Source organism: Hyperolius riggenbachi, chromosome 5, assembly GCF_040937935.1.
Source record: "Hyperolius riggenbachi isolate aHypRig1 chromosome 5, aHypRig1.pri, whole genome shotgun sequence".
Lineage (NCBI taxonomy): Eukaryota > Metazoa > Chordata > Amphibia > Anura > Hyperoliidae > Hyperolius > Hyperolius riggenbachi.
The window spans coordinates 350,024,294-350,044,653 of NC_090650.1; the positions used below are offsets into that span (position 1 = coordinate 350,024,294).

The 20,360-nt window shown below is 41.7% G+C and overlaps 1 protein-coding gene across 4 annotated transcripts in view; it reads right to left on the reverse strand.

Moving 5' to 3' along the window:
- ASPH (aspartate beta-hydroxylase) overlaps window positions 1–20,360 on the reverse strand; it is a 259,231-nt gene that overhangs the window by 153,249 nt on the left and 85,622 nt on the right. For all 4 annotated transcript variants that reach the window (XM_068237435.1, XM_068237433.1, XM_068237436.1 and 1 more), the window contains one exon: window positions 1,695–1,766. In XM_068237435.1, the coding sequence (XP_068093536.1) occupies window positions 1,695–1,766 (72 nt within the window). The remainder of the gene's footprint in view (window positions 1–1,694; window positions 1,767–20,360) is intronic.

Genomic DNA, 20,360 nt, shown 5'->3' on the forward strand with positions numbered 1-20,360 from the left:
ATGTGCATTTTAAAATGTGAAAATACATGTGTATTCATAAGGAGTGAAGGCTTAGAGTATGCACTATTGATCATATCAGTTACGCATTTAAAATGCTATAAAAAAAAAAAAAAAGTATTTGTCCCCTTACGAATTTAAATATTCAGACAAAGATAGCCCAAGTAAACAAGCTTTTAAAAAATGCAGCCAGCGTATGTCAATTTGTTAAAAATGTGTAAGTAAACAAAGTTTCTTTTCAAAGAGCCTGCATAGCCTTTGCTTCAGTGAGGCAAGGAGATCAGAGTAAAGAAACGGAATATTCACCTAATGTGAAAAAGTCTCTCCAATAAGGAGTTTCTCGTAGTTTGTACCCTTTTATCAAAGTACTATTATCTTGAAAAAGTTTAAAAATTAAAATATTTACATATAAAATTAAAATTTTTCCCAAAGCTAAATGCACTGTCAAATTACGTTTTTCCTATGTTGGGGTTGGTTACTGTAAGCAGCAAAAATCTGACAGATCTGACATTTTGTATTAGTCCATCCCCTCATGGGAAATTCTCAGTATTGCCTTTATTCTTTACAAAAGCACTCCCTAGAAAGCATCTGTACAAAAGATGTCAGCCAGATTCCTTTCTTGTTTGGACACTATTTTTGGCAGTTGGACTAAGCAATTGCCGTTCAATAAGTGCTTTTATAAATAAAGAAAACTCTGATGATCCCCTATGAGGAGATTGACTAGTACAAAGCCTGACTGATCACATTTTCACTACCTACTGTAAATGACAGCGACACAGGAAAAAAGTAACGAATAGTACATTTTATTCTGGGAGAAATGTACAGTGTATATGTATTTGCAATAGTTCATAATAGTTGTCTATTAAGAACTGTGTTTGGCAACTGCCCCTCCCCCCCCCATACACTTGGCAACATAATCTCATGTAACTCTTGATGCATACATACATGATGTTCTCCATATGCCGTCCCTATTCCACAACTGATAATAGGGATATTAGGACAGCATACAACATTTCACCATAGTGCCCCCTTTAATATAAACTGAACAATTCATGGAGTGAGATGAAGGTCGGAGTATGCATATTGTATCCCTTCAAGAGATCCCGAGGTGGGGTTCTGACAATGCTATCCGCATACAGAGGCTGGGTCTGCTTATACTGCCCAGCCTCTGTTGCTATTTAAATCCCCCTTAAGCCCCCCTGCGCTCTGCTATCCCCCATAAATCACAGCCGCACTGTGCGGGCTGTGTTTACATCTGTACTGTCAGTCTGCATGCTCCCCCGCCTCTTGCATAGCTCCGGTCCCCGCCCGCGTCCCTTCCCTCCAATCAGCGGGGAGGGAAGGGATGCGGGCGGGGACCGGAGCTATGGAGGAAGTGGGGAAGCATGCAAACTGACAGTACAGATGTAAACACAGCCCGCTGTGACACACTGCATGTCGGCAGCGCGGCTGTGATTTATGGGTATAGCAGAGCGCAGGGGTAACTTAGGGGGGATCTGGATAGCAACAGAGGCTGGGCAATATAAGCAGACCCAGCCTCTGTATGTGGATAGCATGGTCAGAACCCCACCTCGGGTTCTCTTTAATGAACAATAAAGATTACACCAAAAAAAAAAAAAATCATTAACAGAAAAACTTATAGCAAGAAAAGGACAGTGTTTGGGATAGAGGCGCATTGTAGTTTGGGTCAGACTTACACTCAGAAGGTTCCTGTGAATCAGTGTCTGTGTCTTCTGGCTGCTGTTTCTTCACGATTCTGTCAGTCAAGCCTGTATTTCCCAGTTATAAAGTTTAGTAAAACACAATAAAAAACAAACAAGTTCCAACCAATAAACACATTTTAATAAAGAAATGCACGTCATGTTTGCTCATGTCATCAGACCTTTACTGCGTAACTTACAAGCCAATCCATCTTCGTCCAGATTGGAACAACAGTGCGCCTCTTGGATAAAAAAAAACCCCTTTCCATACTTCCCATAAAGGTCAAACAGGGATACTTTGAGTAGTGTTAAAATAAACAATATCTGTTTCAGCAAAATCTCCTTCCATTAGTAGGTGTTTTAGGTGCTGTAAAAGATTTTACGCATTCACTCAACAGGATGTAATTAAATGCTGTTACGTGTGATATCCAACCACAATGGTAAAGGTTAGCAGGATTCTCTTTTACGAAAAAGCCATAGTTTCTTCAGCCATTTTCCATCTCATACCTTCTTTGCTATTAATGCTTGAATCAAGAAATAACAATTGTAGAGCGCACGGAAAATGGTCAGAACTACGGTACTTTGTCCATCATTGTTACTATCTAAAGGTATTTACTTCAGTTCAGTCCTGGAAGGAAATCAATAAATCTTTTCAATCAAGACCAAAACAGCAGCAAATAAGGCTGTTTGTAGTTGGTGTTGAGATAAAACCCTTAAATGTTTTAGGTTTTCCTTCAATTGTGTCGTTCTTGGACAACCAGGGTTCACCTTAAAGCTATGAAAGTCCACAGAAGTCCCAGGGACAGGAAATAAGGTAAAATGCAGATTTCATGAACACGGCTTCCCTAACCTCCTTAGTGGTAACCCAGAGTCAGGCTCGGGACGGAAATTCACAGCTCAGTGTGGTAACCCCGAGCTGGATCCATGAGAGGTGAGTAATGTGCAGGGATGCCGCAGATCTATCTATTGGTATGAATTTTAGGGTCTAAAAGCGTGTAAAAAAAAATTGCACCGCTTTCAAACCCTCAAATCCAGAAATAATCATAATGCTAGTGAGGCTAAGTAATGAATGTTGTGCAGCAAGGCGGCAATGTTGCGAATTTGATTGCAAATAAATTGCAGCTTAGAAGTGGTCCAATCAAACGCAATAGGTACCTATGTCTATTGGCCCAATTCCAATATGTCAGTAAGTATTAGCACATCATTGATAGGTCTTCTTTCCTTCGTAGAAATCCCACCAAATCCCATCACACCCATGCCCTTCCCCCGACAAACCTTTCCCCAACACCAATTCAATGCAGAGGCCAAGCTGAAGTCACACTGGCTGAAGGTAGGGCTGAAACTCAAATGACTGCTCCAGGTTTGGAGTTTACCTGTAATTCAGTGCTCGTCAGAATGTATGGACTCCACAATACTGAGAGTGGGGAGAATTTATCATACCGAGACATCAGTTTTTGTTCCAGTTACCTAACTACAAGGATTGATTAAAAAGGAAGCAGGTTTTACCACTTTATAGGTTGTGCCCTCAGTAGAACACTTTTAGAAGAGTCATTGTGCAGGTAGAATTTTGCAAGCAGAAAAATGTCACCATTATTCATGATTGTGTGTGCTATATAAAATACATACACACATATACTTTGCCTCATACGCAATATTTCATACTTGTCGGCATGGGAAAAAATACTCCTAATTCAAACTAAAATTTACATAGCACTTGCTAACAAGAAACAGAATCAAAACACAAAAACACAATAAATTAACTTAAAAGGGCTAGTTCAGTTATGTTGCAGAAAAATTCTGCATGTCAACTCACTGCCCATACAATTCTGTTGGTCGGTTGACAGTACTGGGTTGTAAGGCTGTAGACACACTATGAGCGCTTTCTGAGCGTTTCTTAAAAAAAAAAAAAAAAACACTCCCATTGACGTGCATTAAAATTGTAGTAAAATTGCCGCGATTGCAGCAATTTTATAGCAATTTTAATGCAAGTTAATGGGAGTGTTTTTGAAAAAAAAACGCTCAGAGAAGCTCTCAGAAAGTGCTCAGTGTGTACAGTCTAACTGATTGGGTTATTCTACCTCGCTGCATGTATTAAAGTCTATGGTCCAGTCTCCATTGCAGTTTACACACATTACGCTTGCATTATGCAACGGATCACTGTGAATCCGGCCTTAAAAGTAGTTTAGACTTTATAGAACTTAAAGAGGAACTCCAGTGAAAAATATGTGATAATCATTTATACATAATTATTCTAAAAATAAAGCACTTTTTAAGTCAGTGTTTGCCCATTGTAAAATCTTTCCTCTCCCTGATTTACAGTCTGACATTTATCACATGGTGAAACTTTTACTGCTGGCAGCTGATGTAGCTGCTGCATGCTTTTTTGGCAGTTGGAAACAGCTGTAAACAGCTATTTCACACAATGCAACAAGGTTCACAGACAGGAAACTGCCAGGACCATGGTCCACACAGTTTCCTGTGGGAGGGGTTTCACCACAATATCAGCCATACAGAGCTCCCTGATGATCAGTTTGAGAAAAGGAAAATATTTCTCATGGAAAAGGGGGTATCAGCTACTGATTGGGATGAAGTTCAATCCTTGGTTACAGTTTCTCTTTAAAGCGGAATATAACCCTGCATTTCAACTTTGCTCTAAAATATTATTTACAGCATATTATATGCATAAAGCATTTTTTTTTTTACTAGACCAGCATTGGAAGGGTTAAACACAGAGGTTTAAAGTTCCGTGGAGAGATATGCAGAAGTTCAGATTGTTACATTCTGTTTAGTTATATGTATCTATTGATAAATGTTACACTCTTTGGCTGTCCTCCAAGCTCCTTCTCAGTCAGAGAGAGTGAGTCACATTCAACACTTAGATACATTTATGTAAACAACATGTATCTATTTCAGCTTCGGATGCGTCTGCAGAAATCTCCAGGAACTTTAAAGCCCTGTGTAACCCTTCCAATGCTGGTCTAGTAAAAAAAAAAATGCTGGTTGCATATAATATACTGTAAATAATGTTTTAGAGCAAAGTTGAAATGCAGGGTTATATTCCGCTTAACAAGAATCAGTTCTGTAGTTTATTATTATGGCTACATAAAGTGCAACGAAAACAAGATTGAAGTAACACAAGTAACAGTTTATTTCAGGTGCTATTTTGTGATCAACTAGTGCAAGAGATAGTAGAATCCCTAAACCGTATATAGCAACATAAAAAACAAACACAAACCTAAAACAAAAAGAAAAACATTGCTGGTGTAAAACATACGAGTCTAATGTAATACCGCGTCAAACCCAAGCTAATAAAGCTCAGCTCATTTATGTACATGTATAAATTAAACAGTGCAATAAAATTAGAAATCCAGAGCGCTATTTTGGCAGTGAAAAACTAATAGCTAGCCTGCAACATAAAATGTACCTGTGCTCTACACACAACTATATCAAGTAATAGCAAATTGTGTTTCCATACATGGCAAGATAAGCAGCAATTTATGTGTACTGCAACAAGGGGTGACTCCAGTGAACATCCAGGAAACTGAGTTCTCACCCTTCTGATATGGATGAGACAGGAATAAGGCTGGGTAACCGTCTCTGCAGCATGTGACTGGGTAATGGCAATGCTCTCCCATCACCCACTATTAGCCAACATTCTGATACTATATGGCCACCCTTTCTCCTAATTACAAAAAGACAAAAAAATAAATAAAAGGGGTGTGGGGGGGGGGGGGGGCACCTTTACTAATATCTACAGAACCTATCCAATAAGAAATCAAGAATTGAATGAATTATATATGGTCATCAATTTTAAAGTGACACTGCAGTGCAATCTATTATTCCATCCCCTATACTTGCAAGGAAGAAAAGAAAAAAAAAAAAAACACTTCTGCTGGACTGACTTGGTTTTTATCATATTCAAACACAGTCCTCTGAACAGCAAATGGGTATGTCCAAACTTGCAAGTGTTCCTGCTTTGTGCAGGTAGTGCAGGTAACAGGTTTTGTAGGTAGTCTGCATTCCAAACTAGAGTTGGGCACAGGGACAATGCCTCGGCAATGTAGCATATGTGGAATGGAGTAGAGCGGTGCATAGGTGGATGGCAGTAATTCCACAGGATTACTACCATGCTCATGCACAACTGTAGCACAGTCCACCTTATAGCTGTATTTCTGAGGTACTAGCCTTGACCCTGTGCGCACATTTACCCCACCGTACGGTCCTCCTGGTAACAAACACATGTTATTTTAATTTACTGTTAGTATAGAAATGTATCACTGGTTCAAACCTGAAATAAAGATTTTTTTTTCTTAGCACTTTAAAAATTACAAAACCTGCATACCACTGACACAGGTTAATAGCAATTTTGCTAATAAAAGCGGAATGTGCAGATGTAACAGGTACATTTTAAAGGCAGCAGAACCCTGATAAAAGCCCTGTAGGCAGATGCTGCTAGACATGGCGGAAGACTACGGCGCATTCATTCACAAGTCCAGTTCACGGTTTCCTGTCTGTCTTTTTCTCGACCTTCTTTCCCCGATCTTCGCTGGACGTTCTCCCACTTGTTGTCCGCTTTGTGATTTCTTTGGCTTTCTCGTCTTTTGTCCTTTTCGGTTCAGTCTTTTCTTGGTCTTTTTTCTCTTTCTTGGGTTTCTCCGCCTCTATGCGTTTTTGCCCCCGGTCCCTGGAGGATTTCTCTTTTTCTCCTAATTTGGCTTCTTTCATCGGCATTAAATATCTTTCCTTCACTTTTTTCAGTTGTTCTTTTATAACCTCTTTAACTTGTGTAGCACATTGCAAAGAAAAAATCGTGTCATCCACTCAACCAATGAGAACAAGAGAAAACATGCAGCACACAAGTACATCTACCCATGTGGAGCCTCTTAAATAAATCACACACAGGAACGGTCCCGTAAGATACTAATATTTCTAACTAGCATGTAAACCTAAAGCCTCGTACACACGCAGACGACAACTGCCTCAGCCAATAATCAGGCTTGTGTACGGCAGCCGACAACCCCCAAACTGCAAGCGATCAGCCAGACTGATCTATTCAACCCCAGCAAAGCTGATCCCACTGCTCATGCCACTCCCCCATATTATGTCACGCGTCCCTCCACTAAAGGCCAAATCATACATGAAGTGAACGTCTAGCACCTGAAAGTGGATGATGCCAAAACAATGCTCATCCCCATCATCCCGGATACACTGGTAGATACGGGTATTAGTGATGGTTTCAGGTAAAAATATAGAAGTACAGGATCCTTCAGACACTTCCATGATGCTACTCAGCCAAACACTATGGAGTTTCCCCTTGTGAGCTGCAGAGGGACATCTGTTTGCCAGCTTTACTTGTAGGACAGAAAATAAACGGCTGACAGCAATGCTCTTATTTATGTGCAGGGCTCTTGCAGTTGGCTACAAGCGTCCAGCACTTGTGGCATCGCTGTATGCACATTAAAGATGGTGGCTGCCGACCCAGGATGCAACATGCTGCTTTATTTATTTTTTTTCTCTTTTACCGGCAGAAGCCACAATACAGGGTCAACCCCTAACACCCTTGTGGTTACAAAAGCTCCCATTCGGTTGCATTATTTTGCAACTGGAAGGCACTTGACCCCAGCAAGTGATGGCTAAACGGTGCTTTTAACGCACCATTTAGCCATTCATCTGAATGAGGCCTAAAGTTTGCTTCAGGCTGCATTTATATAGCGAGTGTGTTTCCTAACATAACTAAGAACCAAATATACACTTCTATGTACAGTGGAGGAATTAATTATTTGACCCCTCACTGATTTTGTAAGTTTGTCCAATGACAAAGAAACGAAGTCTCAGAACAGTATCATTTCAATGGTAGCTTTATTTTAACAGTGGCAGATAGCACATCAAAAGGAAAATCGAAAAAATAACCTTAAATAAAAGATAGCAACTGATTTGCATTTCATTGAGTGAAATAAGTTTTTGAACCCCTACCAACCATTAAGAGTTCTGGCTCCCATAGAGTGGTTAGACACTTCTACTCAATTAGTCGCCCTCATCAAGGACACCTGTCTTAACTAGTCACCTGTATAAAAGACACCTGTCCACAGAATCAATCAATCAAGCAGACTCCAAACTCTCCAACATGGGAAAGACCAAAGAGCTGTCCAAGGATGTCAGAGACAAAGTTGTAGACCTGCACAAGGCTGGAATGGGCTACAAAACCATTAGCAAGAAGCTGGGAAAGAAGGTGACAACTGTTGGTGCGATTGTTCGAAAATGGAAGGAGCACAAAATGACCATCAATCGACCTCGCTCTGGGGCTCCACGCAAGATCTCACCTCGTGGGGTATTAATGGTTCTGAGAAAGGTGAAAAAGCATCCTAGAACTACACGGGAGGAGTTAGTGAATGACCTCAAATTAGCAGGGACCACAGTCACCAAGAAAACCATTGGAAACACATTACACCGCAATGGATTAAAATCCTGCAGGGCTCGCAAGGTCCCCCTGCTCAAGAAAGCACATGTGCAGGCCCATCAGAAGTTTGCCAATGAACACCTGAATGATTCTGTGAGTGACTGGGAGAAGGTGCTGTGGTCTGATGAGACCAAAATAGAGCTCTTTGGCATTAACGCAACTCGCTGTGTTTGGAGGAAGAAAAATGCTGCCTATGACCCCCAAAACACCGTCCCCACCGTCAAGCATGGGGGTGGAAACATTTTGCTTTGGGGGTGTTTTTCTGCTAAGGGCACAGGACAACTTAATCGCATTAACGGGAAAATGGACGGAGCCATGTATCGTGAAATCCTGAACGACAACCTCCTTCCCTCTGCCAGGAAACTGAAAATGGGTCGTGGATGGGTGTTCCAGCACGACAATGACCCAAAACATACAGCAAAGGCAACAAAGGAGTGGCTCAAGAAGAAGCACATTAAGGTCATGGAGTGGCCTAGTCAGTCTCCGGACCTTAATCCAATAGAAAACCTATGGAGGGAGCTCAAGCTCAGAGTTGCACAGAGACAGCCTTGAAACCTTAGGGATTTAGAGATGATGTGCAAAGAGGAGTGGACCAACATTCCTCCTAAAATGTGTGCAAACTTGGTCATCAATTACAAGAAACGTTTGACCTCTGTGCTTGCAAACAAGGGTTTTTCCACTAAGTATTAAGTCTTTTTGTTAGAGGGTTCAAAAACGTATTTCACGCAATGAAATGCAAATCAGTTGCTATCTTTTATTTAAGGTTATTTTTTCGATTTTCCTTTTGATGTGCTATCTGCCACTGTTAAACTAAAGCTACCATTGAAATGATACTGTTCTGAGACTTTTCATTTCTTTGTCATTGGACAAACTTACAAAATCAGTGAGGGGTCAAATAATTATTTCCTCCACTGTATGTCAAGCATGACACACTAAAGCCTCGTACACATGCTAGATTCTCTGCCGAGAATCCAGTGCAAGGACAGTGGCCCCAAAGCCCTTCCTCGATATGTTGCCAAGCAATCCATTTGGTGCATCAATTCAATCAAGGACATTGCTCTCCTTCTCAGTCCACCCTCTATGTGATGCTCTGTCGCGATCCCAGACTGTCAGTGCTCCTCCCCCTCCCCATAGAAACAGTACGTATAATTCAATGTTTGAAGGTGTGTAAGCAACTTATTTCCCCCTTATGGGTAGGGGCTTTCAGTTATCAGCAGAGGGCAGGCATCAGGTCCCAATTCCATCTACAGTATTAGGATGCAGGGACTGTGAAGAGGTTGCATTTTATTTTAGGAAGCCACAACATGAAATGGATCCCTCAATACAGTATTTAGGCAGGTCTCAACATCACGAACATCTATGGAAAATAGTCATAGGAAAGATTTAAAGAGACACTGAAGAGAAAAAAAAATTATGATATAATGATTATGTGTAGTACAGCTAATACATAAAACATTAGGAGCAGAGACCTAAGTTTAATATTGTTTCCAGTACAGGAAGAGTTAAGAAAATCCATTTGTTATCTATGCAAAAGAGCAATTGAGCTCCACGACTTTCAAAGTCACAGAGAGCCCTTTCTTCTGAAGCTCCTCTCAACTGTCAGTCACTGTATTTTATTTTTCTCTGCAGAGAACAGGTCAAAAGTTCACTAACCTGCTCTGTAAAATCATTTAGCATGCTGAGTAGTGTGTAAACTGCAAATTTTAGAGAATGATGCAATGTTATAAAAAAACAAAAAACAAAACAAAAACTATATAGCTGAAAATAAAAATATGAGAACATTTTCTTTGCTACTGATGTTCTAGTAATTATCTGTACTACACATACAATTCATTATATCATAATTTTTTTTCCTGCTTCATTGTCTCTTTAAACACCTGATACCGGTCTGATGAAATCTATATTTCCAAAGCCATCTTAACAGACTCCACATGGGTTTCAACACACCATTCACTTACATCATGCTGAAAACAAAAGGCAGGCAATGAAATATTAACAGACTGAACTTTGCACACTGTAACCAGCAGACGGTGGAGAGAAAGAGGGAAAAAAAAAAAAGGAGACCAGAGAACTTTCTAATTCCATGTCCTCTCACTCCAATCCATTGTTGCTGCTTGCAGCTCTACAGACACTACTGGCTTTCATTAGATAGGCCTTATTGATAGGCCCCTGCTCCAGGTCACCCCCCCCTCCCTATTTATCACCATTAGGTTTGACAATTGTCAATTGTTGCAATTAATGCTCATGATGCGGAGGCAGGTAAGTTTAAAACATTCTTAATGGTGTAGAGACATAATTAAGGTAAGTGCATCAGGTAGCAGATTTACGAACACATTTTCACAAAATTGGCATTTGGAATTATGGATAGAAAGAGGGATGTCAAGGAGCTAGTTATGCATTGTAAAGGTAATAAGTGAACTCTCAATAGTTTAGTCAAAATCAATGTAAAAGGTCTGAAAAACGTTGGATTATAAACTATAAATGCCATCCACTTTAGTAGCAGAAACATGATTAACACACCATTTTTGTAACTTTAAAGTGGGGGGAGGGGGTTGGGGGAGGTAGCAGTCAATACTTCAGCAGGGACTTGTTGGGATGGAGAATATTAACAACAAATTGCAACAGTTCCCAATCTCATACAAATTTGGTTGCAATCAGTATGCAGAATGAAATATTCAAATACAGTCACAGCCCGTTTAGATTGTTCCACTGAGCTGAATCCAAATTCAATATTCAGTGACACGCTGGTTTCTTTTTCCTCAGTGGGTTGGAGGGACCCATAGGATAAGGCTGACAAAATATACAAAGGGACATCAAATTGCTTGCAGTCTAGACCCAAGCCTTCCCAGTTTTCCAACGTGTGGGTCAATTCCTAGGGGACCAGCTTATACTCGAAGTGGACTTTGTTCCATGTACACATGGAATATATACAAGAAAAATATCAGAATAGAGAATATATTTACCAGAAGCAATTAACTCGCTGAATGTATGATAGCAGCCTGACCACAATAATTAAAGGAGGCAGAAATATTAAGACCAGTGGAAGGTAAACTGGAGCAGAAGTTTGGATAAATGTGCCCCAATAACTTTTTGTTTTAGCCAAACTTGAAAACTAAAGGAGGATTAAAACATTTAAAAAAAAAACAAAAAAAAAAACTTGTATTTGTAGATCACATGACCAGAAGTGGATTAACTGGGGGAGAGGGTGTGCTGCTTGGATTGCATCATACTGCAAAGGGGAATGGCACGACAACCTCTGAGAAGACAGCAGCCTATAGCACAGAGTATGTGGTGCAGGAAGTGGCCATTGTCTAAGCTCCTGACTAGTTATTTTTTTCTAAACAAATTTTATTAAGGTTTTTCGGTTTTGTTATACATTATATAAGAACAAAGAAACAAACATCAAATTTTAACATTCCCTTATTTCCGGAACAACAAGAGAAAATGCAGAAGTATCCAACTGTTCGTCATTAAAGCAATAAACAGAAAAATAGATACTCTCCGGAAAAAATAAAGCAGAAACAAAACCTCATTACTCCTCACCCCACTGTCACCCCTGGTTTTTGGTGTATTAGGATCTAAGACTCATGGCACCTCAAGATCTCCCAGGGTTCCCATGAATTGTCCCGTGAGATATCATTTGGTGTCTTTGAAAGGGCTCGTTATCTCGGTTTATCTTTTTTAGTAAATGACAAAATAAAAAGCCTCCAAGTTTTTATAAAGACTTTGGTTTTCTGTCCTTATGTGCCTTGGCTTCCAATTTATCTTGCCTAAAAAGGTGAGAGAGTTCCTCCTTGACATCCCACACTGTAGGTGCGCTGGGCTATATCCATCTATTGAAGATCACCTTACGAGCAGCCAGGATTATAAGGTTTGCCAATTTACTTATAGATCTTTGAGGGGCAGAAGAAGCCCTGGGTACCAAGGGACCAAGAGTATAGTGTAATAACCATTAATAAAGGATTGATATTGGGCTTGAATTAACAAATTGTACCAATATAGTTAGCCACCTTATACCAGTATGCCCGAGATTATAGGACAAGTCCATAGGCAATGAAGCAAGTCTGCTTCTGGTAAGGTACATTTGGGACAAACTGGAGAATAATGCGTGGGAGGGTTCTTGTATTTTATATTAAAAGCGTATTTCGCCCTATGAATTAATTTAAATTAACACACGAGATCCTTCAATGATCTTTAACTCCACAGCCTCCTCTGGTATATAATTCCCAGCGTGAGAAGTTATGTAGCGCTTTACTGGATATGTGAATCTGCTAAAGATTTAACTGAATGGTAGACAGAGACCTTAGGTGTATGCAGGGATAAAATGGTATCGAATGCATCTAACCTAAATATCATGGGAGTTTTACCTTCCTTCTCCCATATAGGAGACTGTAGTTGGCCAAAATACAAAAAGTGGTGCTTAGGGATTTGCATATTTAGCTCGGAGTTCCAGAAAGGTCATCAGTCTACCCTCTCTGAAGTTAACAAGATTCCCCAGTCTCTCTATTCCCCTTTCCTGCAAATCGAGGAAGCCTCCATGCATGCTGCTTGCTGAAAAGCCTGGATGGTCCCAAAGGGGCATATATTTAGACACCTGGTACTGCAATGAAAACAATTTTTTAAAGCGCCCTCCAAGCTAGCACGGTATCTTTGTTAATTCGACTTTATTCTACTTTAGGAGGAAGTTCTTTTAAAGGGTATGCAGAAGGCCTGGTAAGGCCCAGGGGCTCTACAAATGTTGATCGAGGGCATAATTAGAATAGATACTAGTTTTATTGATCCAATCTCTAATATTATTGGTAAGGTAGGCCAAATTATACTGTCATAGGTTTGGAATAGCTAACCCCCCCATTCTTTGGGCATATGCAACTTGGAGAGAGCTACTCTAACCTTGCCACGCTTCCACAAGAATTCTGAAAACGCCCTGTTAATGTCTTTAATGTCTGAGTGTTTCAAAAGGAGCGGCAACGTGTGCATTGGGTACAATAATCTACCGAAACTGAGATTTAATAAGGGCCGCCCTACCCATCAGATTTTTAGGCAAGTTATCCCACCCCTGCATTTGGCGTTTAAAATCTAAAAATAACGGAAGGTACTTAATTGCATACAGTCGAGAGACATCCAAGCCCCCAATGTTTAACGCATGCCACCCGCACTGATCGTTTGATTTGACTGACATATCCGATTAAGTCTTTGAGGATCGAAGCGATCCTCATTGACTTGCATGGGTTTTGCCGTGATTGTGTAAACGAACATTTACACAATTGATAGTTTCCACCACTGCTTACCGATTCTGCCAGATGGATCGGGGATCAATTGTTCATCGGCGGAGATCCTCCCTGATCCATTAGGCCATGATCTGCTGGTTTGTACTTCTCTTAAAGTAAGAATACCACTACTATAAAACATGACTATACATTTCCCAATACAAATAGCATTGCTAGCTACAGAATAACCCATTTGTTGCAAGGCTTCTGTTGTCTTATACAACATCTACATTTTTTTTAAAAGCAAAAGGAATTTTGAGGGAAAGGAAAAAAAAAATATAGTCATACGGAGTGAACAGACCATCTGAAGTAAAGCATTTCCAAGGACGAGGACATTTCTAATTCTCAAACGGCTTTTAGCACACAGCAAAAAATTTAGATGAAGACAAATGCACATGCATAATAAGCCTATTAACGTCAAATCACGCAGGATGCAAAATACCTTCTTCTTTGGTTTTAGTCTTGAGTCGTGCTACATCTAAATTTGTGAAAGGAAACATTAAAAAAACACTTCCCTCAATCACCACTTTACTTTATAGTTAGGTCGGTAAAATCAAACTCCAAACAAGTTACTGGGCAATCACACAACCATTTTTTCTGTTAAAATTGATATATCATCATTACCATTAGAAATCTTTGCATTTACTGCTTACGAGTGTCACGAGAAATTTAAAAAATCTTATGTAGCAAATGAATAGCCTTCACCAGAAACTTAGGATCTAATTCTACAAGATGGCCATGCCTAGGCTCTGTATGTCATGGTCTACCTCACAGGAGCATTGTGGGAGAGGATGTAGAGCTTGCATGCAAAGGGGAGGGAAGGACACAAGCATGCACATCAGTAGATACAAGGCGCTGAGCCTCTAGCACACCAAATGGAAACTAGGGATGGTCAACGAGATGCAAATAATTTCGAGTTGGTGCAAGATTAAGGCAAATGCTGTATGCAAATGTATGCAGCTCAAAAATGGACCAATCGAATGTCCTCAGCAGGATTTGATTGGTTCATTTTAAGCAGCATAAATGTGCATACAAAATTTGTATAATGCTGCATCAACTCAAAATTATTTGAATCTCATTGACCATCCCCAATGGCAACATCAGTATTGTACTCTACCATTAATGACTCAATTAAGATTTTTTTTTTTTGGGTGACTATTTAGGTGTCTTTTAGGGCCCTTTTCCACCAGCACGTTTGCGCTGGCTGAATCGCAAAACCGCAAACCGCTAGCGATTTTACAATTGCTACGGTTTGCTTTTTAACATAGGAATCGCGGTAGGTCATTTCCACTACCGCGATTCGCTTTTGTCGGGAACGCGAACGCGCGGCGGAGCGATAATTGCCGCGATTTTGCTATGCAGTGCATAGCATAGCAAAATCGCGGCCGCAAACGTCGGGGGAATCGCCGGTTTTGCGATTCAGCAATCGCTAGCGTTCAGCATGAACGCTAGCGATTGCAGGTGGAAAAGGGCCCTTAGACATTTTTAAAGCCTACCTGTATTATCAGTAAATAACTGACCCAACAGCTGCTTTGAAAGCCAGCTTTGTTTGCTGTGCAGAGTCCTCCAGCCTCTATTGAAGCTCTTCTGTCTTAATATGATAAAGCCCTACACTAGCAGAAAAAGCCCAGGGGCGTGTCTGTACTCTCACTTTAATAAACAGGGGGTAATAAACCAGTATGTGGTCGGTGATGCACCAGGCGACTCGGTCGGCCTCAGATCTAAAGGATCAATCAAACAGGGTAGGAAAAACTCAAGAGAACTCAGGGTGCTTTTTGGGAGGGTAGATGGGACACAGAGGCATGTTCTCTGCCTCAAGACATTCCTCTGTGTCTACCCTACGCCGCTCTCTGCCCCCCCCCACCCCCACGCTATAGCCCCCTGAGAATATCGACAAGATTTGTCGCTATCTCGGTGGTAAACATGTGGGAGAGGGATTCCCTGTTCAAAACGTTCCTGCAGGGTTTCCTGAGCTGCCGCTGAGCAGCTCTCTCCCTGGCCTTGCCCCCTGCTGCTCATTGCCTCCCTGCACGCTGTGAATGAGAGAATGAATCTCATTCCAGTGTCATGACTCAGAGGTCACGAAAGTGAAAGTGGGCCATTGCGGCCCACAGGAGCGGCGGTTTTGGAGGCTACCTGATCCGCTTCACTCCCCGGATCAGGTAGTCGAGTTTTTTTCTCATTTCATGAGCCCATCTCAGGCTCTCTTTAAGACAATCGAGGTGGTAAGGCATTGGCAGATTGATGACAGTGCAACTCTGCAGTTCGATTTTCAATAGATTCCCTGCTGTAATCTATGGGGAATTGAGGTGCAGTGTGTGGTAGGAATAGATTCCTGCTGAATCTATTCTGTTCAGAAAGGGATTGATTGTTTTGGAACATAGTGTGGAAATCTATGAGTGTATGGTCAGCTTAGCATTTGATCTAACAATAATGTTGTATAGATTATAGGTATTTCACAGTTTCCTGTCTGACTGCCTTTACATTAAAAGTGCATAGTCCAATGAACTGGTGACTGATAAGCAGATCTTACTGTTTTGGTGCGCAAATATTTACTGATAAGAAAGCTATATCTCGTTGTCATAAACCTAATAATTAAATAAAAAAAACCTATGTATTACCCCATCATGCCAATGCTTTCCATTACTGACCATATATGGCTGGTACATAGAGATAGTAGTCAGGATGTAAAGATATGAATCTAGTGGTGTCTATAGTATGGCTTTCAGCTCTTTTCTAGTTTCCCAGGATCAGCTTCATTTTTAGTCTTTGTTAATCAAAGCAATTCAACATTCCTGCCAAACACCACCCGGAAGACAAGCAAAGTACCTGGGGCCTTGGCAGCTTTCTCCGCTACCGCTGATGGCGACATGCCTGATTTTACAAAACAAACAAGAGTTACAAAATACAGGCACAATACACAGTTAAATTAAACCAACAAAATGAAAACGGACAACGTTACTACAAGGCAACGTAGTAACGGGAAACAGAGGGTGCGTAGCTAAGGGGGTAGAAATATTTGAGTTTTAAATAGAAGGCCACAGGACAGGAGAATAAGGTAAACTCATCTCCTCGTCAGAGCTGACAGAACCTGTAATTAGTCACATGGCACTGACAGCCACCAGATCCCTGAACCAGTGCACAGCTCTCCATCACAATCTCCATGTCTGGAATAGCTCTGAGCACAGCCATGATTTCTATACCTGTGTACATTGTCAGCAATTTAGGGTGCGTTTCAGCTGGAGAATAAACACAGCGAGGAAACTTGCATCCTAATCAATGATGCAAGGAGTTACCTCTGTATAGCTCTCATGAGAACTTGATCTTCTTTTGAGTGCCATACCAACTTAAGGTGGCCATACACTTGTCAGATTAGCAGCAGATAGATCATCAGATAGACCTCTGATCTATCTGATGTGTTAACCTCCTTGGCGGTTCAATTTTTCCGCCAAGGAGGCTGCATTGCACTTTTTTTTACATTTTTTTTGTTTCATGTAGCTACCTGAGTGGTAGCTACATAAACCACCACTAGAGGGCGCATGTGTCCCTCTAGTCCGATCGCCGCCGGCCACAAAAGTAAACAGGAGATCGCGTATAGAACGCGATCGCCTGTTTGGCTTCTCCTGTCGCCATGGCGACGATCGGAATGACGTCATGGACGTCAGCCGACGTCCTGACGTCAGACCCATCCGATCAAGCCCTTTGCGCTGCCCGGGACTGATTGGTCCAGGCGGCGCAGGGCTCTGGCGGGGGGGCCTCTTCCGCCGCTGCGTGCGGACGATCGCCGCAAAGCGGCGGCGATCGAGCTGGACGCGCAGCTAGCAAAGTGCTGGCTGCGCTTACAGCAATTTACAGGACAGGAATCGCCCCACCAGGGGCTGAGATATCCTCAGTGGCGGCTTCGCTAAGAAGGTTAAGGAACAATTTTTACTAGTAACAGATTTCCAATAGATTTCAGTGTGAAATCTATTGAAAATCGATCTGATGGCATTTTTTTTGCCATCAGATTTCCATTAGGTCCAATGCAAAATGATAAGCAATCTCAACAGATTTTCCTTAATTGTCCAACATGTCAATCGATTGAAATCGATCGAAATCGGCCGCAAATTGATCGATTGGTTTATCGATTTGTGGCCGATAATCGGCTGAGTGTATGGGCCCTTTAAAAAGGACAAAATGAAGATGCAATTTGGAATTCAGAAGTCAGCCTGTCTAATGCCTAATACACACCATACAATTTTCTGTTAGATTTTTCTGTTAGATTTTCTGTAATTAGATGATTTTCTGTAAAGTACTGGTAGAGACTGGTCATTATCTCTGGTGCATTGTTTTCTGGTTATCTCCTGCTGAGTAGAACAATGTCTAATTGCTAGGCAGATAGATGGTTAGATAGATAATTTCCAACATGTTGGAAATTATCTATCCGGCAAGTAAATCTAACAGAACATCTTACAGAAAAATTGTATGGTGTGTACTAGGCATAATGCTGGGCATACACGAGTCGACCCGGCAGCTCGATTAACCGCCGGATCAACTCCCGCCGCGTCCCCGCTCTTCCCCACGGGCCGGATCGATTCCCTCTCGTCCCCATCGGCGCTCCTCATCTTACGCTCGATTCCCCACTATTGTCCGCCTGCGGGGAATCGATCCGGCAGGCCATTGGACCTGTCAGAAATGATCAATCGAGCCATCAGCGGCTCGATTGATAAGGGGGAAACGAGCCGTGTATGCCTAGCATAAGACCTCGCTCACATTATATGCGTTGCTGTGCACATTTCAGCAACGCATATATTGTGCGACAGTGTTCTCCCCAGAATGTTTTTCATGAAAAAGTAGCTGGGTGGGGTGCGAAGGGGGAATGCAGGGCTGGTGCAACTCTGCTAACAGCAGAGGATGAGGAGGTGAGCCGATAACAGCTGGGTGCGCAATAAAATTTTAGCCACCCGGCTAAAAGAGCCTAGGGAAAACACAGCACGACATGCAAGAACATCAGAAGTGCTCTCGCACTGCTGCAGCTATTTTTCAGCAAAGCGAAGCACCACGCACGGAAACGCAGATGGCATTGCGATCACGCACGTTGCATTACGATTGCACGGCCATCTGCGCTTGACAGAAACTTTTTAACCACATTTTCAATTTTTTTGAGATGAAAAAATAAAATTGACAAAATAAGATTCAACCTACAGCAGCTGCTAACAGTTCACTACGGTTTTTAACTTAAAAACCAGCTCCCTGAGGCAGGGCTGTGGAGTTGGAGTCGGGGCAATTTTGGGTCGGAGTCGTGATTTCATACACTGAGGAGTCTGAGTCGGGAGTCGGGTGATTTTTGTACAAAATCCACAGCCCTGTTAAATATTAGACTAAGGAGTCGAGGAATCGGGGCCATTTTGGTTACCCGGAGTCTGAAGATTTTTGTACCGACTCCACAGCCCTGCCCTGAGGTCCCAGAAGCGCCATCCTCTGCCATCTGTATATTCTATTGCCACAACTATAAAGCTGAGCATTAATCGAAGAGTACGGACAGCTGAGTGTTCCTAAGGGCCTGTTTCCACTACACGCAGAATGGATGCAGAAAAACGAACTCCAGTGAATGCCTATGGGAAAATCTGCATCAGAAAAATCGCATTTAGTGGAAACAGGCCCATAGGCATTCAGTTTTTCTGCATCCAATCTGCGTGTAGTGGAAACTACATAATAAGCTTAGAACTATGGTATCCATACACCAGATTTAAGCGCATCTCAGAATAAACCCCTGTATGTGTGCGCTTTTCAACACGATACAAAGACAAATGCACTCAAAACCCTATTGAAAACTTTTTTTTAATCCAAATAAATCAAAAGTACAATATTTTGGTGCAAATTACATTAAAAATAAAGCAAACAATGGGGGGGGGGGGGGGGGGGGAAGGTATAACTTTAGTTTAAGAGAGGGAAAGAAAAAACAATGTTGACATAGGATCAGATTGTACCATGACAGCAGGCAAGACGTTACCCACTTGTATCATTGCTCTATTCTGTGAAAGGCATTTTATCATTATTAACCAAAGAAAATCATTAAAATGTGGCCAACATAATAAAGTATTTCGCATTTGCAACACAACAACGTGAAAAAGCATAAAATACTATACAGAAACTGAAAGCATACGACATCTAGTACCGAAGGCAATAGGTAGGGTCAATCAACAGTTCAGCCCTAATTTGAACACCACAGTTGGGAGGACTCACAGGCTGATCCGGGCTGCTCTTTTTGCTTTATCTGCAGTATTGGATTCCTCTAAGCATGGGCCGCAGCTCCTTGCCAACTGAACACTATTGGTCAAGCCTGGTCTACAGGATCGACACTTGCCTCTTGTTATACCCTTGACTATACCAACTGGAAAGGCTTTTACAATCTACAACGAGGTGCCTGGGAACATAAGAGCGCTTTAGTGTTCAAATACATAATAGGTCTGCTCTTTCCTTTTTAGTTGTAGACAGTGGAGTTGACGCTTTGTTCGCAAGTCAGCGCCACAGAATATGTTGGCGCTTTATAAATCAATAACAGTAAGTGCAAATTTAAAATCAGGCAGGGCACCCTTTTATGAAGGAAAAAGGTTTCGGCCTGTTGAAAAATTCACACATTAGGCCTGGGGCCCACTGGCAGCACTTTTTAGAAATAGTGAAATGCTTGTGGTTTCGAAATTGCAGAAGCACTTGCAATTTAGTTCTGCAGCCATTAAAGAGAACCCGAGGTGTGTTTAAAGAATGTTATGTGCATACAGAGGCTGGATCTGCCTATACAGCCCAGCCTCTGTTGCTATCCCAAACCCCACTAAGGTCCCCCCTGCACTCTGCAATCCCTCATAAATCACAGCCATGCTGTGAGGCTGTGTTTACATCTGTAGTGTCAGTCTCAGCTGCTCCCCCGCCCCCTGCATAGCTCCGGTCCCTGCCCCCGTC